The following is a 23,122-nucleotide window of genomic DNA, read 5'->3' as shown; positions in this document are numbered from 1 at the left end:
CACAATGTTCCTGTACAGATTTCATAACCTGCTTTAGATACCAGAGTGAATTCACCTGCTGATACACAAAAATACCATGTCCACCAGCGTGGACAGGCCAGTGCTTCATTGTCTCATTCCTGAGCCTTGAAATTGACAGGCTGGAAAAAATAGCCACCTGCTGGCTAACCAACACCATTTCCAGCAGTTTTTCTTTAATGTCTCCCACTTATATACAAACTGGGCACAGACATGCTTATTCCTACAGACCAGCAGAAAAATGGAGCTTGGCAGCTAACAAAGTGACTATACTGTACAAATCCACATCAGAAAACACACATTTCCTCTGAACTGCTTTGGACCATCTCTCTTCAGTGCTCTGTTCACTGAATTAACAGCAAGTATCAAAGTATCAAAGGAAAAATTATGAGCATGTGAATTTAAAATCACAGCTTCATAAAAAGTTCAACACACAATTTGAAATAGTGTGATCTTTCACATGACCAACTGAAGAAGAAACTTATTCTGATGAGTTTCTTTTACTTTCAGAACGCTTTTCCAATCTGTCATAGTTGAAACTAATCTCTTATGTTCTTTACATAGCCAAAGGGTAGGCATGAAATCTTAAAACTAAGGTTTTCATTATGAACACATCACGTCTTCACAATTGAAAGTAGTAAAGGAAGGTGTGACTATAGCACAAGCCATATTTCTTCACTCTGTTGGTATTTTCAACAAGATTATGTATTTAAACATAAATCCATACATCACAACTCCAATAAAGCTTAACTTCTTTATTCAAAATTAAATTTAGATAATGGTTCTGATCCCTTCTCGGTATGTTTATTAATTGATGTAAAGGCAAATGAAGCCAATGCAATCCTGGTGTTCTGTGAAATGAGTATAACCTTGTCAAACAGCATATTTTTCAGCCATGGTATAACATTAACAAAGCTGTGAGTTCATAATTCAAATTTAACAAACCATCTGCTCGCTGTGTTCCAGTAATTAACTTTAGAATTGAGCTATGTATTACTAAAAGCAGGACGAGGGTTTCATTAATTAAAGCTCTTCATGCACAACAATAACAGTGCCTTGGTAAATCAGGAACTTTTAATTTTAACTCTATCCCTTTACAATTATATTAATAAGCTCTATAGAGCTTTTAAAAGCAATTATCCCAAGCGTGAAACACAGCAAACAGCAGACCTTCCTAGTTAATATTGTGGATTTCTGTTTTGTTTAATCATTTTCATAGGTGGTAGACTTCAGCTGTTCATTTTTAAAAATATATCAGGCACACCCTTTATTTGTTAAAACATTTTAGTTTACAAAATTATCTTATAAAAGAAGGCCGTTACTGCTGTACACATTTCATAAACCACCACTCTCGTCAGAAGCCCATGGACCGATCGCCACTTACACATACTTACTCCCAATAAATATGGGAGCTACTTATTGCCTTTCCCATACGGCCACAACAATGCATTTTGAAGAAAAAAAACTCCAGGTTTGCTACAGACAGATCACACGGTTTTAATTAAGGAATAGTGCAGAGAGATATGATCAAACTGAAAAGACAGTTTTTGAATGCAATGTTGTTGCCACTGTTGTCCAAAATCATCACCCTGCTTTCTGCTGCTCAGCAATCCTCTTCTCTCTCGCTCTTCCTCCCCTCCAGGCGAAGCCCAAAGTCTCACTCCCACTCCTCCTCATCCCGATCAGGGTGGTCCTCCCTGGGAGGCTCCTGAAACTGGATATTGGCCAGCATGTCCCTCATGGCCACCATCAGCCGGTTCACTTCCTGGTTCAGTTCTCGCCCAGCGCGGGCCACTTCCAGGTCATCCTCGGCTCTGGCAGCGCCCTACGACCAACAGCTTTTGTCAAGTCACAGAGGCCTGAGCACCAGCCGAGCTGCCCCGGCAATCGAACACAGCTTTCTCTGTGGTGGAGAGAGCTGAGCTGGGCTGGTGCCCAGGCATTCTCCAACACTCATTTTGCAGTTTTCAAGCTTTTATACACAGGCTTCTCAACAAGAAATATAATCTTGTGCCTTAACGTTTCTGAATGTCTGGTACGATAAAGGTTTAAAAGGACCTCACTGTATTATTTTTCTCTATTTTTAAAAAAGAGGCACATTCACATCTCTTCTTCACTTTCAGGACTAACAAAACCAATTTCAATTCTGCCCAAGGTGCCAAACCAAAATAAAAGCCTAGTAGTCCCATATTGTTTATATTGATATTGTTAAGGTCAAACAGGTAGAAATTCTAAAACAATTAGTGTGCAACTGCTTTTTCAAATGATTTTATTTTTCACTTTTAGTGGAGGGTCCAGAAAAGCTCTATGTATGTATAAGGAAATGGTCATTATTACTTGAATTCTCTCCAAGTATTCTAAAATCAGTCCTTTGCATTTTGCAAAAGAACATTTTTATTTACTACAAGAACACCCTTCTTAAACATTACTCATATCAGAATCAATCACTGATGTAAAAGTAACACTTCATCCCTGAAAGCTATGGAAAATTCGAAATAATGATATTCTATGTCATTAAATGCATATTCTTTCTCTGCATTTCTACTGTGGATCAAAATGTGTTGTATAACACGAACACATTGTGTAATTTATCTGGGAAACATTCAAGTCCAAAACCGCAGACACTGAGATTGCTTTGTAACTGCAGTCACATTGCATACTGCTAATAAATGAATGCAATTTTGAGATAACAGTATTTTTCATTTAATTTTAAATAGAAGGCTCTCATCTGCTTATGGATCTCAAGGCGAACATCTCAGAGATAAGGAAAATGTTCCCCTTTGTTACCAACCTAGCCTGCACACAACAGTGTACCTGCAGTGGCAACAGAAGCATGTTCTTAGTTTAAAGCTGGACATTGTGCTATTCCCTCAGGTCTAACAAGATCCAGTAAGAGTTCAGGTGGGGAGCTGCGTCAGCATGCGTAGGCTGCAAAGGAACAAGCAATAGGTTTATTCCATGCTGAAAAAAAGAAGAAAGAGAACATGTTTCGGCCGAAACGTTGTGTTTTATTTCTTCTTTTTTTCAGCATGGAATAAACCTATTGCTTGTTCCTACACAAAATCCAGCAAGTCTCACGTGAAAGTACTCTTCCAGTTAAATTCATAACAGTTAGATCAGTGCACAAGCTAACACAGAGAGGTTATTATTTGCTTTCTACCCATCCATTTTCTCAACTCTCTCCCAGTTCAGGACCACAGGGAAGACCGACACAAATATGCACACGCTCATCACTGTCTCTTTGGACTGTGGGGAGAAACCAGAGCACCTGGAGGGAACCCATAAACAGTAAATGTGGGGAGAACATACAAACTCCACACAAGTAGACCCCCAGGAACTGAACCACAGTGCTGCAAGGCGCAAACAACTGCCCCACATGCCATTCATGTGCTTTCTGAAAAGGGACAATTCCCACCAAACCACCTCCATGTGGGAATGCGGCTCTCAGCCCTTCACCAATTATCTCATTAACCAATTAATGCGCCACATGTGAACCTGTACATAATCAATAGAAGCCCTAACACCCTCTAGTGGCAGGTCAGATGTGAGCATGGTCCTCATTGCTGTTGGCGGCCTCACTTGAGTATTCAACTGTCACTGACCTGATGCCACAGCAAGGCTGAGCACAAGAGGAACACAGCCATCATGCTGTACCTTGTCCTCCACTAAAAACACATGAGTGCCTCTCATCAGCTGGGCTGCCCTCTGCCCCAGGCGCCTGTCAGGAATGGAAGCTCCACTCACCTGCAGGTTGAAGTTTGGCAAGAGAGAACGGAAAAACAGTGACAACGTGCTCTCGCTGGACGCTCCTCGATTGACTCTAGGGAGGACGAAGAGGAAAGGAACATCAGATTTCTTTTGAAAAAAACAGCATGCTTACATTACAAGGTTGCTACAGGATGGCACAGTAGTTTCATGGTTAGTGCTGCTGCCTCAAAGCCCTTGGGTTCTGGGATCGATTTTGAATTCTAGCTCCTTCTGTCCAGCATTTGCATGGTTACCCTGTGACTGTGTGGGTTTTCGGCGTGCTCTCTAGTTAATTCCACATTCCTAGCACTTGCTGGCTGGGTTGACTTGACGTCTCTAAACCGTGTCTGTGCAGTTGTGTGCCCTGTGATACACTGGCATCCGCATCATACCTGTCATTGGTATAGGTTATTGTCCTGCCTATTGACCACGGATGATGATAAATTAAATAACGTCTGTGGCTCAGCTCTCTTCAGTAATTTACACACTCCACAAGAGGATAAGAAACACCAGTGAGGAGGTCAAATTTACATTATTTTCCTGTTCTTAAAGATTGCGGGCTCAGACAAATCTGGATCTAAGCTCAAGCGCAAGAAGCAAGTTTCTTCCCAACAACAAAACTTTTCTTGTAGTAACTGTCAGCTTTATAGTGCTTAGGGCATTACTTAGATATGAAGGAAGCTCAGATAAATTAAAAGAAGAAAAAACAGCCATATCACTGCTTGTCACAGCTGCTCTCAGCTGGGCAACAAATGGCCTTCTACATCAAAATCAGTTTGATTTTTAAATAGTTATCACAAGACCAAAGTAATAGCTTCAGCCAAGTGCCAGAAGCCCGATTAATACACAATACTTTTATTTTTTAAAGTAAATAGTAAAACGACTACAACCACATTGGTCAGGAAAGAGCTATCAGCTTGCTTCTGCAAAGAAAAGTACATTTAACATTATGACAAACAATGATCAGAGGATATAAACCTCGCAGGGGCAACTCTGACTAGTGACATCAGCTTTTCACACACTCACAGAGCAAACAGATTATGCAAACCTCAAACAGCAAAATAAACTTCCTGAAAAAAAGATGCCCTTTCCTTTCCTAGCAAAGCAAATGAGATAATTGATCATTTAATTCAATATACCTTGTAGGCAAAATAGGACCAAAATATATTTTTTTTTCCACTGACGACAGTGAGATGAAAGAGCCCCTAGTTTATACAGTACTTATGTAAGCAATCGTTACAAAATCCAATCAGATACACTGCGCCAGAGCTGACCTCACATCTGAGGAATCTGATGGATTCTTTAAACACTTCATCTTCATTCATAATTGTTTCTTAACGTTCAACACAATGACGCAGAGGCCTAAAAACACAACACATCTGCATGTGTCACATACGCACTGGACAATCCACAGTATGTGTTTGTGTGACTGCCATCCTATGTGAAAGTGAAATATGACAATAAAGAAGTTTATATGAAATTGAAAGCTACAACAGCAGCAACAACTGTGTTCTGTGAAAGGGTATTCATTTTTAAAATGATTGTGAAGTACGAAAAAAATCAAATGTTTCAGAGAGTTTCGGTACAGTAAGACAGGATTATTTTTGTTCCTGTGTTTTTAACTGCTTCTTTTCAAATATAAAGTCTGATTTCTGGACACTACATTTGTTCCCCAACCTGGAACTGTAGTTCCACAGTCCAATACACCTAACACATATGAAAAAAATCTCGTACAGCATGTAAAACCTAACGCGATTTAAAGTTTGGCCCTTTGTTTGCAGGCTCAAACAGTGTGGAGATATTCCAGAGACCCCAAGCAGAATCCCTTTTTTTAGGTTTAGCAAGTAACTGATTAAGATACTGATAAGTTATAATGTCTGTATATGGAAGAATTCACATCTTGCAATTATTGCTAGTAGAATGTATTAGTAGATGACCTGGTGTAACAGTGATGAACAACTCCCATTATACTGCAGTTGCATTGCTGAAGCAGATGAGATTGACGATAGTCAGTATTGTATTTTGACATCAATTGAATAAGTGAAGAAATAAGGAAAATTAAGGTTCAGAAAAACCACATGAAAACCTATTAACAAAACCTTTTAAACCTCCATACCATTGCAATCAACAATGAGAGGAATAATTTGCAAAGCATGTTATAAAACGTGCTGGTAATCACTGCCAAGTGTAAAACTACAATATTGTGACCAAATACCTTTTCACTTCACTTTGACACTCCGAACTCTCAAGTACAAAACTCCTGCAGCTCTTACACAGTAATGCACTGTTTTTAATTCTCGATCTGGCAAACTGCTTGTTGTACATATTCACCATGAAATGAAACATTCTAACAGCATGTCTACATTATTGCTTTACTTTTTATATACTTAATATTGATGAAGGACCTCTCAAAGCTGACAAGATCCCCATTCCATCTCCTTCAGCCAAGATTTTACTGACCCATCTGTCTGCATCCATTTGCAGGGAATTCAGAACTTCTACTGTAGGAAGGTATCAGAAGCTCATGCTACCCTTTAACTTCAATCACACCTTTCCCCTCCTCTCAATGAATAAAAACTTCTTTTCAGACCTAGTCCATTCATTCACAGATTTTAGCTTTTCACATTTCCCCCGCAGATCACCCTTTGTTTGGAAAAACTCTCACCTGCTCTGGGATTTGAACTGGCAACCTTCCAGCCACAGGCGCAGATCCTGAGCCACAGAGCCACCACTCAACACTGAGTTTAATTTTTATGCTGTGTGGAGTTAACCCTTACGTGTTGAAGACAACAGACAACTCGCACAGACACAGATCCCTTCTTAGAAACACACAGCTTGATCCACATGTCGTATGCAGAGTTACAGGCTTGGAGCCTTAAAATCTTTACCTTTCGGGCCTGGAGTAAGAAGCCATTGAATCCAGTGGAGGTAAAGGGTCGAAGCCCATCACTGGCTGAGTGGTCACTTCCTAAAAGGCAGCAAATGGGCAAATAATCAGAACGCAAGAAGAAACACTGTTCCCATAAACATGGTCCAGTTTTGTTGGAAGACTGAGTGCACCTCCAAGAGTCTTCGACAAACTTCATTCAGCCCTTCCCACCCAAGTTGTTCATATACATAAAACACAAACAGGGCTTGAAACCAGACGAATCACCATTCTTTTTCAACTGAAACATCTCTCAAAATTGTTACTTCTGAAGGTTTCCTTTAAAATGCGGGACAGTGACATTAAACAGAAACGGCAGAAAAAAAAACAAATGACAAGACCTTCTGCTATTTCGACTAGTTTCATGCGTACAGTCCTTTTCTTTTGGGATTGTTGTGACCCCCTCCTTCCCCAACAAGAAAGGACCCCCAGAACGCCTATCGGGCGATTCTTTCGTGCTGTTGAAGAGCCCAGAGCGAGTGCCCAAACCCTCCCGTCTCACCAGAGGCAGCGTGGCCACAGCCCCCTTGATCTCAGACAGGATGACGTGCCGGTGGATGTTTCGGGGGGCACTCTGGTACCTCAGCTTTCTCCTGCAAGTCGTCAGGAAACACAAGACAAAGTGGTCTGTCAGTGCATCTCCCTGCCCTCTCAAGACACAGAGCCCCAGCAGAACACACATGACATACATAAAGATATCCTCATGGGAACATGTATTCAAAGATTTCACTTTTTCACAACACTACGAAGCCAAACAGTCTAAAGAGACTTCTAATTCCTCTTGGCACATAAAGTAAAAGGTTTGCAGCCAAGGGTAGCTGTTTCACCCACAGCTGCTACTTGTGTCCTGCCAGAGGAGTTTGTGGTGCAGCTAGGGATTGTAATAGGTTACTGTTACATGTTTGAATGTTTAAGTGATAAATACTGTCTTCACAAAAGGTTAGCTTTCAACCTTTAAGGCCCAAGATCGTGTGCTCTGAGACAACTGAAGCGGACTCACTGTTACACGTTTTACATGGACATACTGAATATTTCCCAAATTGTACGGAATTGACTGGCACCTCGTCTTAAATGTACATTTCCTGGAAACTCTTCCTCTCCTTCTCCCACGACTTTTGCATTTGGCTATGGATCTGTTTAACATGAAAGCTTGATCTTCAGTCATGGTGAACACATCAGTTAAGACTTGATGGTAACAATAAGGAAGCCGTCAGTAAATACCCACAGAAGCACGAAAGCACTACATGTGCTTCAAACTATTCATTCACATCTTCAAACCACTGCCAAGTTGGATAAACTATAAACCGCGGTAATATTTGTAGCCCATCTTTATATGGATTTCCCATGGAGCATGAATTTCCCACTTCTCCTGAGCAATTCTGATTTTTATAAAACCTACAACAGAGCTCCCAACTCATTGTAGAGAAGTACTGGGGCTCAGCAAGATCCAGCTGATAGTAAGAGTTGTGCAGCTAACAGTCTGCTAAACAAGTTTATCTGATCAGGCAACAAAACCAGTCAGGCTGAGGATTCATGATGCTGGAAGGAAGTCAGTTTTTTTTTATTTTCTTTTATATAACCGTTCGGGGCCTAACAGATTCAGCAGAGCTGGGAAGCCCAACAGTGTGTGTACTATGCTTTGGGTTTGAAGGAAATTATGGTCAGATGCTTTTAATTTTCCTTGTCTAACAGTCAAAAACTGATTTTTTAGTTCTACCCAGGGCCCCTGTCTCTGAGACCTGTCGCCACCGGAGAGCCGGGCGGTTTCACAGCAGCTCACTTGCTCTCGGAGTCCTCCGCGAGGGACTTCTGGGAGTCCACTCTCCGCAAGACCTCCTTGACGTTCCCCTCCAGCCACACCATGACGCCCCCATCCTTCCACAGCAGGTGGCACCGGCCCACGAACAGCGACACCAGCTCATTCAGCGCGGGGGGCTGCCTGTGGAGGAGGGACAGAGTGCATGACCAAGGCCCCAACGCTCGCATCAGGACCCGCCGCAGAAACTCCAGTTTGCAAACCTCCCTTCATCCAGAATGCTGCTTATGACTCTCAACAGCGTTCCAACGGTTTTATTATGGATACATGTCAGGATCCTGCACTAAGCTAGGATGCAGTTGCCAGTCAGTGCCAGAGTACAGCACATGGGCCGATGCACAAAAACCTGGGGGAGAAAACAGCATCATTGTGGCAAAAACACGGATTTGCTCAGGCTCTTAATCCAGGTCCCGACCAAGGCGTTTCTCGAAAAGAGAAGGGATCCTGTCCAAATTTCCCCCTTGGCTTTTACCAATCATGGTCTCCTTATAACCCCCATCTCTGAACTGGCTTCATCACTCTGCTCTCCTCCCACTGAGAGCTGGTGGGGGGGGGTGTACTGGCTCACTATGGCTGCCGTCGCACCATCCAGGTGGGAGATACTCATCGGTAGTGGAGGGGAGTCCTCATTACCTGTAAAGTGCTTTGAATGGAGTGCCCCAAAACGTTATTATTGTAATACACTGATAGGGTTTGTAATTGGTTTCAACCCCATACTAATCTGTGAGCTGCCCTCATGCAGGCATGTTGCCTAGAATGCAACCAATGGATTAAAGCAGAATGAAAAAAGAAACACTGATCATTCCCACCTTGCTACTCCTCATTAAGTTGGGAAGTTTTCAACCAGATATAATGAGGTTCTGCACATTATTAGACAGTTTACCTTGAAACAAGAGTTCAGAAAAAGTCTAATCAAGCAGAAAAACATCCAGCAGACATTGTGGTCCACAAGGACAGGCCTGAGAAATGCTATCTAAGGCAATTTAGGGACTAAAAAATTCCAAGCAAGTTGGTTTGGCTTCGGATCGTACCTGTACCTAGTTACAACGTTCTTCTATCTAGCAGAGCTCTTGGTGAGCTTGACTATGATGATGCAGAGCTCGGTGGGGTTGGAATGCGAGAGAGACAACTGTGAACTTGTCTGAAGCAGCACGTTATAACACACTGCATTAAAAGATTATACTAAAACCAAGGAAAGCAAGAAAGCTTTCATGGAAGCTTATTCAAATATTCCTAACATCCTTTAGCAGTGTCATAAAATCACTGCTAAACGATGTGTATCTAATTCAAATATAATTCCTGCAGTTTAAGATGTTTATCTTTCGTAGCTTGGGTGTTAAATGAGTTAGGACTTTGTCTAAAGAAATGGACACTGAATTTCCATGTAGACTATTTTAATCTCAATTACACCCATAATGATTTGTAAAGAAAATAAATCAAAATACTTAACACAGCACTGCAACACTTACGTACTACGTATCCATAAAGCCATTAGTACTATGATGATAATGACAAAAACCGTAGTTGGTATATTGACGTTTTGGTTACCCTATTTGGCATTTCGGTCCAAAAAACTCATGTGAGGACACCGCAGCGTCGGGCTGTACCGTGCACAGGTCCAGCAGGGGCATCAGAACTATGGGCAAACAGAACCAGCAGTGAGTCACGGGAACAAGCAGCAGGCGCTTCTACAGCAGGACCTTCGCACGCACACGCAATCAAACACGCGAGCGCTCGTGGAAACCCATCATGAAACACGCAACACTTTACAATCTCTTACTGGCAGCGTCCCACTTCGTGTCTGCCAGGACCCTAAAGAAAATGAAAGCCGGCTTTGTCCCAGGCAGACCCTCCACAGACAGGTGCACGCAGGCACTCCGAGATTCTGGCTCACTCAGTCACTATGGATAAGGAATTGGAGGAGAGACACAGACCCTCTCCCCCCACCACACTTATTAAGGCTCGGACAGGACGTCGTGGTGAAGGCCTGCAGTCCAGTCAACGCAGATGCGCTGCAGGCAGCCGGAGGCACTGGATCAGTGTTTGCGGAAGCTCTTTGCACGAGAGAAGGACAAAGCCCTGCCTCAACTCCAGACCTGGGATGCTGTCCGTGTGGAGTTTGTATGTTCTCCCTGAGTACCACATGGGTTTCCCTCCAGGTGCTCCGATTTCTTCCCCTAGTCCACTGGTGGGTTAACTGGTTTCTGATAAAACTGGCTCTACCTGTGAGCGTGTGTGATTCTGTACCCTCCCTTGCGCCCGAAGCTTGCTGGTATAGACTCTGGCTCCTCCACAACCCTGAACTGGTAGAAGGGGTTAGATTGTGCACTGATGTTTTCTTCTCCAGTTCTTCAGTACACATACGTTACACGAGCAGAAGGCACATGTTTCAAAAGCAGAAGTGATTCAACTTAAGTCCCTCTCTAAATAGGCTCTTAAAGCTGTTTGCCATTTTATACCTTCAGTTTACATATTCATTTTATATACATGCAACACCTATCTACCATGAAAATCACCTGTCAAGTGATTTCCCAGTCCCAAATTTGCTTTTTGAATTTCTTTTGCACCAGTCTCCTACGCTAAATAACATCTCGGTTTCCTTAAATAGAACTGACAGAATACCATCACTGGGCCTTGGAGATCTACCCTTCCTGCGACACACACTGTCTCCTCCTGGAATACTGCAGTATTCCATACAGATCTTTGTACATATATTTGCAAAACCTGGTTGGCCTTTTCAAAATAATTTCTCATCTCTATTTGGAATTCATTACATCCTTTTTCTCTCGTGGGATCCTGTGCGTTTTTTTACGGAGATTAAAGATTATTTTACGCATTCCAAGACAGCAAACAACCGCATGGCCTCAGAGAATCCGCACTCCTCCTGCGCCCTCCCGGAAAGACTCACAGAGAAGCGTCACTCCTCGTCACGCAACTCACCGCTCGGGAACATGATCAGAGCGCTCTGGAGCAGCTCGTCTGACTTCCGTTTCATCCGGGTGCTTTCTTCTGGGCTCACGTCATCCTGAAGGCTGAGGAAGTAGTAGGAGAGTGCAAGCGAGCAGGCAAAATTCGGGAGCTGGGACAAGTTCCTATGAACCTGGAAGAGCAAAAACAGCGTTGCACCACACAAACAACTTATAAAACTTAAAAAATTATGACTACTTCTGTCATATCCTCTAGTGTAACTGAGAAAATGCAGTTTGAGGGACAGGGAAGAAAAATAGTTCAACCCTTCAGAAGACTGAAAGCCCTGTACCAATGACTCGTGACAACGCCTTTATGCTGCCTCTCATTTGTAAGAATGCTGATGTCTCAGGACTGTTTTCACCATCCTTAAATATGCCAATTTCAAGGTGTGCAATTCGAAATTACATATAAGACCTAAACATAACTGTGACTTGCACGAGAGGTATTCAGGGCTCACAAACCTACTATACAGCAGCATATCTGCTGTTTAAAAGTACAACAGTACAGGGAGCAAAGGTATACAGTACCTATTGTTTAGATTCTTGTTGGAAGTTGTGCATATCAACTGATAGAAAAATGACCATAATGCACAGCAATAACAGTTTAAATTATGGGGTTATGGGGGGTTGCTTGATCACAAATTGATAAGAATGTTCTGTCAATTAACAGCCAGGGCAGGACAGAAAAGCAAATATTTACTACATAGTAGTTAATAAAAATTTCAGGCAGCATTTAAGGTGCAGGATGAACTACATCATAAAAATACAGGTTGTCGTAAAAGGGGAATGAAGATGGAGTTGAGCACGTGAGTATCTCTAAGACTCCATACTTTCATGTGTTGATATGCACATATCTACATATATACACTGTACGATATAGGTGTATTCAAATAAATTACTACCTGCTTAGTTCTTTAATGCCTTTCTGTAATACCAGAGACAACAGAAAGAGCTTAGAAATGAACACTGATTTATAATGGGTGGTTAAACCTATAGTGATAGTTCAATTAATGATGTGCATTCAGATTGGCACACAAAAGCAAAGATGGCCAGCTTTATTCTCCCTCCTTACCTCCCACTCATCATACAGCCTGATGAGGAAGGAATACTCTCGCGCCCGCAGCGACAGGAAATCGATCAGAAGCAGCATGCACAGCGGGTCGTTATCAGGATCAAGACTTTGAAGGAAAAAACGTTGAAGAGTTCTCAGTTGCATAGGACACCAATGAAGCTGCTGATTAACATGTCTGAGCTGAATGATGACATTTCAGCTCTTGCTGATCATTGCTGACATCAGAATTCATGTACTGTAGTTCAATTAGGATCTCTAATTGCACATTACAGACTAAGCATCAGAAGAAACTTACCACTTTACTTAAACAGAAGTGTTTTAAAAGAATAAAGTATATAGACAATGGATACTGATAAAATGCTTTTAGCATCACTTTGATTAATTGGTCTCTCCAGTGATTGTGACTGGTGCATAAGCACTTAATGGTTTCATTAGTGAGGATTTTGACTAAGCATGATGAGGTGATTTAACCTGTTGAATGTCAGCCCTAGTGGAAATCAAGAAAGAAAAACACAGAAAGGTAGCAATATTCCCTTGTGACACATTCGCAGCCTGCAGTTTCTCACACAGCAAGACATTACAGCCAAACTGTCCAGCAACGACAGGCCACAATCTCACAAACGTACGACATCTTGACAGCATGTTCATCATGCTTAACCTTTATGATTGGTTACGTACTGCCAGCCGCACAGCATTCGAAACACCAGGTCCCAACAGCTCAGCAGTTCAAGTGTACAGTTTGTTCAATAAAATGTCAGTGCATCTACTACAATGGATAGATTTTTTTGATAACGCTATGTACGTGTTGCTCTTACAAATGACAAATTACTTTTGATGCTCTTCAATTAAATAATCTTCAATTGGAATCACCAACCTGATCATCTACTCTAATGAAGCATCTACATTATACAAGGGGAATATTCAAAATGTCACTGTGCAACAGTGCTGCAGTCCAGTTCACTGCTAACAGTGCAGAGTCACTCCACACAGATTCCCTACTGTTTCTGAAAACAACAATGAAGGCCCTGAAGTCAAAGCCCCTACAGTCAGGGAAACGGTATTTTGAGATGCCCGACAGTTTTTCTCTAGTTCTTTACAACAGGAAATTACAATTTTTTTAAAAACAGAAAATGAGAAACATGGCGCTCCAGTCACAGCTCACCTGAGTATGAGTTTACAGAACTCCAGCGCAGTGCGAGGACACCCTCTCTTCTCCAGGAACATCATGTGCTTGTACAGGGCCAAGTAAAACGCCCTGGGAGACAACGAGAGCAAGACTTCAACCCCACATCAAACACGGATTCAAGCCCCCTTCACAGATCCATCACTGACCAAGATGATAAAACTCTAATGACAAAAGCTGTCTGACGGAAAGAAACTCCAACAATCACACAGGAAAATAAGGGAGGAAATGCTGCTTGCTGCATTTAAAAAAATAAACTAGAATGTTTTCCTAACATGTGGCTGCAGCAGTTCCAGACTTCAGCATGCAGAATCTTACACCAGTCCCATAATGACTTCATCAACTCCCACTGCAGAAGTGACATTTAAAAGAATGAAGCTCTCCCCAAATACCGCTACAGGATTCTAACCGACAGCAGCGATTAACGACCAGAGGCAGACCCAAGACTCCACTGCACACCTGTTCTCTGGCCGCAGATAATCAAGCCTGCATGTTCCCGAGGTCAGGCTGAAGATGGGGTGGAATGCACATTCGAAGCTATACAAAGCTCTTTCTGGAAGAAGAAAAAAATATTGCTTAGCAAAAAAAAAAGATTTTTTTTAAAGTTTTGATATAAATCACTGCTTTATTTTAATTATACTTTTTATCTAGAATAGACTACATGAAAGTATTTTGAAAAAATAATTAACTCAACTTGGAAATAAGGCCTTTTGTTTGCATAATAATGATGTCATGGAATTTACAGTGCTTTTGGAGTTCAGTGTAACGTCTGCACTTCTGAGTATTACTAAGGTACAATATACTGAATATGTACATTGAAAAGCCACCCTCTTCCTCTGACCTAAGAGGTCGCAAAACTCGCAAAACGAATACGTTCTTTTCAACACCCAGTCTTTGGCATTACAACATCTCTACCATCAGTCTAAATGGAGACTGATGATGCGAGACTTTAATCTGACTACTTTCTTAATGCAGAAAAGCCTGGAACAAGTCTGGCTTCTTCCCCATGTGGAAATCTCTGTAGTGCTATCCTGGTATTCTGACATGATTAATAACAGGATATGGAATAAGTACAACACCGCCTGGTGAACAGGAAAAACATTATTCTTTTCCGAAGTACAGTTAACTAAGTGTTCAATAGCATCTGACTTCCCGGTATTTTATGAGGTTTCTGTGTTTCCAGTCGTTATGTGCTGTCATTTTTACTAACCTAATATACTATACAAATATTTCTTGGGGAAAATATTATTTCTGAAAAGTGCCTTTCATGATACATTTAAGAAAACATTGGAGGGCAAGTACACCAGTAGTGCACAGGTTTCAGTGTGCAAAAAGGACTTCGGAGAACACCGATTCATGTGCAATTTTTATATTCCCACATAACCCTTAACCCTCAGGAGTTGCTGGTCACGATGAGTTAAAAGCTATTGAATAGATGATCTTTGCTCAGTAGTGCTCTCCAGCAGATTCTATGTACAATGAACATCAGTTCCCATTTCCTAGTCCTGAGAGACAAAAGCAGCTCTTACTTGCTGCAGAAGTACAAATCCCCTAGTTAAGGGAATTATACTATATAGCTCTTTTACAGGATGTGTACTTCTAATAATGGAATATTCTTTTTTTCATCCTTCTTTGCCAGTGCTAAGTGAAATCTAAGGGCCAGGACCATACTGGTCAAGAGCCTGTAAGGGACGTTCACTCTCTCAGAAACTTCATGCTGTGCTATGGAGAATCTCCACATTACTGTGGCTTCATACAGAACACAGCACACAGATCTCTTCAAAGCAGCATGTCACCAGTGCTGGTATATTATTAAAGACATGTTTAACAGGCAACTTTATTAATTTTTCAGGAACAGATCAACTCCCTTGTAGCACCACGGCAAGAGAACACCAGATTTTCCAGGTGCAGTATCTTTATTCCATCCATTTTTAACTTTATTGCACTTTTACATTTCACATGTAATCGACATTAAGCTCTTCTAGTTGGTATTGAAGAATTATCCCAGTTCTGGACCTGCTCAGCTTGCACAGTGCCCAGGCACTGTACTGTTAGCTAACACATAGCACAACACCACACCATTCTCTCCTCACCTATCAGGTCCCTGGCCATCTCCTGATCCTCCTGAATCCTGCAGACATCCGAAAGCTGCAGCAAGGAGTCGATGTGATAGGGATTCATCTGCAGCAGGAGCTGCAAGACAACACGCACATTCAGAAGGAAACCGGGCACTGCGGATACATATTACTAGAGATTTAAGAGTTACCTTTTAAGAAAACAGCACAAATTGTTGACAACTACTGTGCAATAAAGGAAAACAGAAAGAGAAAATGTTTATTTTGAAGACTTCTTTCTATATTCATGCCTTTTGTTTTACTATTTAGCAAACGCCATACTGAGGAAATCACCACAGGACCTGTTCAACAGCACCTACCACAATGTTGTTTGGATCCATCGACTCAACTGCGTCCAGGAATTTGAACTGAACTTGCTGATAGTCCCTGCTGTGTTCAAACGTGTAATACTGGACTCCATCTCTTGTCTCCAGTAGACTCATGGAAATACCTAATAACAAATGTAGGAGATGCAAGAAGTCACAGTGCACTTCCGCAAAGGTTATAAATGAGTTTTGTTACGAAAAAGACACCCAAGTAAACACATATAGTGCATTTTCCTGTAATGCACAGGATTAAATCATTTTCAGGAAGTCTGAAATGACTGAAATGTACTTAGACATTTTATGGCCCGCACACAGTCTCGATCACCATCCAGGGACTAGTGTTAGAATGAAAGGATGTACAGAAGTGACAACTGCATATGCATTAGAGCCTAGCAGCAGTATGAACATCTGCAATCTGATCTCATTAAACAATTTATACAAAACAGTGACACATCCTTTCATTTGTGGTCTGGGTTAAGACTTTAGAAACTAAATTTGCAGGTGCAACAGAGGCCTGATACCCCTAGTGGTTCATCAAGTGAAATGTTTTGTACAGAGTGAAGTCTGAGCATGCAATCTGGAGATCAGAGGGTCAGACTGCACACGCAACGCAACAGCAGTTGTGCCAGGTCTGAATGAGCTACTAACACAGACCCCATATATGTATTAAAAGCAAGTAAAATAAATAATTTAATAAAAGTTAAAACATGACATCCTTGTATAAATATATAACCCTAAATGGGTCCACCAGACCTTATGATGTTTATATTAGAAAGTTATTTTTATTTGTAATCTTTGTCAAATCTCCCCCCAAACTAAGTTACATACAATTGTTTCCCTTCACGGAAGCAAGGCCTCAATGTCTGATGAATACCACAGCATGCTTGGACTCTTCATGTTTGGGGTTTGGTTACTGAGCCTTTAACACTGCATGGCAGCCTACATAACACTTAAGATAATGTTTACATTGTGATGATGTTCAAGGATTCAAAGTGTTTTATCTTGTGACCCAGTTCAGGAGGAAAATAACTCCTCAATGGGGTCTCTCATGAGGCAGCCCTAAAGATATTTCTTTATGTGAGAAAATGGCATTTCTGAATTCTATAAGGCTTTGCCCATGCTGGTAATATTGCTTCATAGAATTAGACCATTGTCGGTTACAAAGACGGGCTGAGGGAAACGGTCTGCAGTGCCTTGAATGGCTGCCTTTGTAATGACAGAGGGGATTCTCAAGGTACTGCTTCACACCAATTAGTTACGAAATGGGGAAAAAAAACAGCCAGGGACACACACAACACTAAAAGGAAATAGTTTTCCACGGCCTGTAATTCAGGAGACTATTAATTTTTAAAACGATCATGGTTAGGCAATAACTTTTATCTGCCTGTTGAGCTCAGTTTCTTGTGTTTTAGTCGGTTTTGTTCAATAACACCCCATGACTTCTTGCTATTAGCATTTAATGGCAATTAATGTCATATGTACGACATAGAACAGGAAACACTCCTAAAGCCAGAAGCCCCGTCTCCGGCGGGACTCACCGGGCCTTGTGAAGCGTGGCCAGGTGTTTTTGAAGACAGTCATCCAGGTGCTGCGAAGGGCATGCCGCTGCCTTTGTCTCGGCCTGTCCAAGGAATTGACACTCAGCAACACTAGACGCCACACAACAAGCGCAGATGCTTGGATACGAAGAGCTCTTTCATGTATCAGATTCTGCTAAGTCTGTGCAAGAATGGAAAGCCCAGATCACTGCAGCTGTCCTCCAAAATACCTCCAAAATGTCCTCCAAAATGAGGAAGACATGGACTTTTAGGTAATTGCTGGTAACTTAAAGAACCACTTCCTTCATTTTATTAAGCAGTCATGGCCATTATCTAAACCTAGATGATTATAACCAGCCACTTACATACAAGGGCGACAGAGTGACTGGGCAGGAAAGAAACTGTACTTTCCATCTGAGGTTGATGAATCAGAAACTAGCACTCAGCTCCCTGAGGCCAAGTCAGCAAACTGAGGAGCTGGCCTCTGGCAAAGGACACAGGGGCTCAGTGAAATCAGCTGTGGCCAGGGGGCTGCACATAAATGGAAAACATCCATCCATTTTGTAATCACTTCTTCCAATTCAGAGTCGCAAGGGAGCCATATCCTGTCCCAGCAAGTGACTGGAACAAGGCAAGGTACAGCCCGGATGAGACACCAGGGCTCCCAGAAGCCAGTTAACCCACCCGTGTACGTTTTTAAAATGTGGGAGAAAGCAGAAGCACCCAGAGGAAACCCAAGCGCACACGGGGAGAATGTGCAATCTCCATGAATAGAGCACGCCAGGGCTCCAGCGCTGTGAGACCGCAATCCTGCCCACCGCGCCACCATGCGCCTGGTGACATGTGTGAGCCGGTTAATTAAAGGGGAACATTAAAGTCATCAGTTACCCGCAACGATAAAAAACAGTCCTACCTTTGGTCCCCTAAAACGGCCCGTGCCCCAAAATATCTCTTCAGCTCCGTCTCTGGATTCAGATTTCTAGTCGTGAGGTGGACAGCAGAAGAAAAAGCACGAGTCAGGACTGGCAGCTCTCCAGGGAGTCGTGTAAAACAGGTTCCAAAGCAAACGGGTCGCAGCAGCAACACAAACATGGCAGAGCACGTTCGAGGACGAGGGGGACCGTCGGCCTTCCACCCTCAGAGACAGCCCCCGCCCCCCCGCCCCCCGCGGCGCCCAGGCTGCGCTCCCGGCGGAGCTCACCGGTGCTCCACGTGCAGCACGGGCCTGCTGGCAGCGCCGCTGGAGCTCTCGCTCTGGTAGCAGAGCCCGTTGCTGGTTTCCATGGTCTCCAGGAGCGCGTCGATGTCGCCGGCCGCTCCCTCCGCCTGCTGCTCGAGACACAGGGCTGGGCTCAGGACTCGGTGGCCGCCTCAGCCCATGAGGAGCTAACGTTTTGTCCATCATAAGCGAGAGACCAAAAAGGCAGCCAAGCAAACACGCCCTCCAAGGACGATCCGATGGGACGCACAATTCGACTTATCCCCACCAAGGCCCTGACTAACGCAAAACTTAGACCCCAGGACCTGCTGGAGGCCTGTGGTTTGAGAGAGACTCCGCAGCGATGCGGTCATCAGGTTTTGGGGTAGGAATGTAGGATTAGTCCAGGGCTCAAGAGTTTTGATTTAATCCACACCCGGGCACAGGTCCTACAACAAGCTTGTTTAACTTACAAACTCAACTCACGGAGGATATCAATGTATTTTTTAATGTAATGTAGCTTTAACTGTCCTGATTTGCAAGCGCATCTGATTACCCATTTTTAATCAAAACGGAGAGACAGAGAGAGGGCTAACATTTTGGAAGGTGTGGAGGAGGCTGAAATTCTGACCTGACTATTCTCTGGCATGCTCTTCTTCTTTTTCTTCTTCCTCTTCCTTGCTTTCTCACTGCCATTGCACTGACCAAAACAAAGGCATCAACTTCATTTTTCAAAGGAAAAAAAAGGCAAAATCCAAGACAAAAATCCTTTAACCAATCCTTACACAGATTGACTCAGCCAAGGAGCTGATATTCTTAACTACTTTCATGGAAGATGAACATGGAACGTTTTTTTTTCCATTTACAACAAAACGCTCTGAGGGCACATTAGAAGATAACCCATAGCTAAAATATTTACAAGGTTCTTTTAAAAACATTACATTATAACTGCTATGTGCAACAGATATTGTGGTGTCTTTAAATTGATCAAAATTATTTCAGTTATCACCACACCTAAAAGCACGTACAATACACCTCTCATTTCTGAATCTTTAAAAAGCATTAACGTGTATTAAGTCTTGTACAAGCTCGATTAAATGAAGCATTTATACTCTCGGCTCGGACTAACCACTAAACGAGGATTAACGAAACAAGGTTCAAGTTCGGCTTCATTTACGAAAAGCACCAACCCAGGTGTCCACACAGCTCGGCGACACCGGTCTCTCCTCCGAGTCGAGGGCAGCGCCCAGCCCGACTGCTCACCTTGTCGGCCTCGACAGACTCGCCTCCCGTCTCGGTTTCTCCGCGGTCACTCTTCTCCCCGGCCTCCTCCTGCAGCCTGGAGCCCAGTTCCCCCCCGGGGCCGCTGTCCGCCTCATGTATCTACAGACAGGAGCACAGACAGCGCATCTGCAGCGGCACGACCCCGCAAACCAGGCCGAGAAACCCGCTGCTGTCAGGAAACCCCCTGGGCAAATAGAACCGTGCTGAGAGGGCACTTAGTCCACCTCCGTTTGTACTTTTCCCACATTGTTATTTTTATTGTCACGTTACGACAGACAGATGACGTGTGCCAGATACCGGGGTAAAATGGGAGAGACAAACGGGGAATATCCCTCAACAAGGGATCAGAAGGGAACCAACTGGGACAAAAACGTTCTTCTGCACATTCGATTTATGAAACAGTTCTCCTAAGCCTTAGTTTTATTCAAGTGTGGACATCTCTAGGTTAAAGAGCCTGGTGTGAGCCTTCCACAAGAACGCCTTTACGCTAGTGAATGTTAGTTTTGCTTCTTGGGTGTTATTTGCGCTCGGATATTTATGTTGAGGGATGTGGGTAACAGCTGTCCCGTGTAAACAAACTCATAGCACTGATGCGGCCGTACGGACTGGTGTTAGAGCCCAGTTTAATTTTGTTTCGTGCTGTGAGCAGCCTCACCAGCTCAAAGAGGTTGCTGATGTTTTTTTGCGTCTTGTTTTTCTTTGCTTTCCGGTTGCTGCTCGTTTTGGCCGGTACCAAAACACACGGGTCAGGGGCTTCATCGTCATCGTCATCGCCCTCCTCCTCCTTCTCCTTCTCCTTCTCCGCGCCCCCACCGTGCAGCAGGAGGTCTTCGAGGTGCAGGGGCTCCTGGCCCCGCTGTTTCCCCTTCAGCCTCCGCAGAGCCCGACTCGACATTGCCCCGGGATGTCACGACTCCGCTGCTCCCAGTTTGCACAACCTGCAGACAGACCCTCGCTGCGGTCTCACCGGAAGCCGGCGAGTGGTTCCCTGGAAGTGACGTCATAGAAATACGAAGGGCGCTTGGAGACAAACTGTTGTTTTTGCAGCGTTTCGCTGTAATGCAGCTGATGTGGAATATCTTTCGTTTTATTTGGTTTCTTCGCGCAGTTAGAAGAAACGCAGTAAGAGTCGACACCAACATTTACATTCACGAGACCTTATCTAATGGGATACAATTAATGATGATGAAGAACACAAAAACATTAATAATATTATTAAGCACGAATAATAATAATAATAAGGATGACGATGATGATAATGATGATAAATCTCTCAATCACTTATGTTGTGTGAAAAAATAATGAATGCATTTACTTGTCACGCTTAGTCGCAGCTATATCTCCTACTTGCAGCCCACTGATGCTCAGTAGGTGTGAGCCTGTTCAGTACCTGGATGAGAGACATCCTGGGACACCTGGGAAAGCTAAGGTTGCTGCTGAAAGAGGTGTTAATGGGTCCAGCAGGGGGCGCTCACCCTGCAGTCTGTGTTGGTCCTAACGCACCAGTATAGTGACGTTGAGACTATACTGTAAAAAGGCGCTGTCCTTCGGATTAGATGTAAAGCCGAAGTCCTGACTGTCTGTGGTCATTAAAAGTCCCACGGAGTTTCTCAATAAAGAGTAGGGGTGGTGTTACCCTGGCATCCTGGCCAAATCTCCCCCTGACCTTTACCAATGATGGCCTCAACTGGCTTCATCACTCTGCTCTCCTCCCCACAGAGAGCTGGTGTGTGGTGAGCGTACTGGTGCATCATCCAGGTGAGGTGGGGCTGCACACTGGTGGTGGTGGAGGAGAGTCCCCGTTACCTGTAAAGCACTTCGAGTGGAGTGTCCAGAAAAGCGCTATATAAAGGTAATGAGTTCTTACAGGTCAAGTGCTGGATGACGGGTTCACCACCAGAGGGAGCTACTTCCACAGCCGCTGACGAGGATACTTTGGCGTGTTCAAGTTTATCACCGTCAGGGACTCGTAATTCTACTGAAGATGGTTATACATTTCTTTCTTTGACCATGACTCAAAGATTGACACCAAGATTGGTGTATTTCACTTTTACTATCTACAACCGTCAACACATAGAAGACGTATAGAAATCATTTTTATTACTGTTACATAAAAATAGCGTAGTTGATCACGACATTTTTGTCAACAAACCCCTTCACATGTTCTGTCACAGACTGTTTGCATACCTTGGCCATGGATTGCTTAAGAAATTCGTGCACGACTGGAATGTGTGTTTTGTTTCTAATGACAGAAATGTAGTAGAACTAGTTAACAAAAAAAAATAGACATTTCTTCTGCCTCACATTTCCTGCAAGGGAAAAGCGTCCCTTATACACCCTGCCCGAGGTCTGAATACACTTTCCCAGCCCTGTGCAGAACAAGACTGCACGGTTCACACACACACATCTTTTCTGGAAGCCAAATGAACTGTTGTTCGTAACGATTAAATCCAACCATCCCACTGAGCCATAGGTTCCAGGGATGCACGGAACGTCTTCCCAACAGGGATCCTCCTGTCCCAAGTGGGGTTTTTACGGTGTGCTTGGTTTTGTTACAGCAGCAACAAAAGCACCTTTGTTTGCGCCCTGAAGCAAGTCGGTGTTTTCAAATGCGCTCGAGTGCCAAGCATTCCTGTACAATCTCGAAGCCCGGACTGGAACTTACCCCGGTCCAGAGCGAACAGGAGATTCCGCCCCAGCAATAGAAACTGAGCTGCACAAAAACTGTCATCATCACGAAAATAAAACAGGATCGTGCCGAATATATAGCAAAATATAATGGAAAAGCTGTGATATCGTGTGAAGAACGACTGACAGACGTGTAAATGGAGTTGAAAAAAGGTTTCCAAAGAAGTCTGACTTGAAGTACTTTAAATGTCCCAAAATCTACTAATTTTCCGAGTCATGGTACGCATGTCTATGCAGTCATTG

At 43.2% G+C, this 23,122-nt stretch overlaps 1 protein-coding gene across 2 annotated transcripts; it reads right to left on the bottom strand.

Annotated features, from left to right (window-relative positions):
• Positions 1–1,490: 1,490 nt before the first annotated feature.
• On the bottom strand, positions 1,491–21,176 carry tcf25 (transcription factor 25 (basic helix-loop-helix)). Of its 2 annotated transcripts, XM_006641237.3 has the most exons (18): positions 20,847–21,176; positions 20,171–20,290; positions 19,539–19,607; positions 18,911–19,038; positions 18,623–18,688; positions 17,710–17,792; positions 16,166–16,296; positions 15,825–15,924; positions 14,191–14,284; positions 13,711–13,803; positions 12,549–12,654; positions 11,448–11,607; positions 10,056–10,143; positions 8,472–8,630; positions 7,194–7,284; positions 6,654–6,733; positions 3,763–3,838; positions 1,491–1,843 (listed from the first exon to the last, which is right to left on the bottom strand). In XM_006641237.3, the coding sequence occupies exons 1-18, from the start codon at positions 21,084–21,086 to the stop codon at positions 1,676–1,678; spliced, it is 2,052 nt and encodes a 683-aa protein (XP_006641300.1). In that variant the 5' UTR covers positions 21,087–21,176; the 3' UTR covers positions 1,491–1,675. The 2 variants fall into 2 exon arrangements, with proteins under 2 accessions (XP_006641300.1, XP_069037321.1); XM_069181220.1 differs by lacking the exons at positions 1,491–1,843; positions 3,763–3,838 and adding an exon at positions 3,072–3,762.
• Positions 21,177–23,122: the final 1,946 nt, after the last annotated feature.

The sequence above is a fragment of the Lepisosteus oculatus genome, chromosome 20, assembly GCF_040954835.1.
Source record: "Lepisosteus oculatus isolate fLepOcu1 chromosome 20, fLepOcu1.hap2, whole genome shotgun sequence".
NCBI classification, from domain to species: Eukaryota; Metazoa; Chordata; class Actinopteri; order Semionotiformes; family Lepisosteidae; genus Lepisosteus; species Lepisosteus oculatus.
This window is presented reverse-complemented; position numbering and strand designations above follow the sequence as displayed.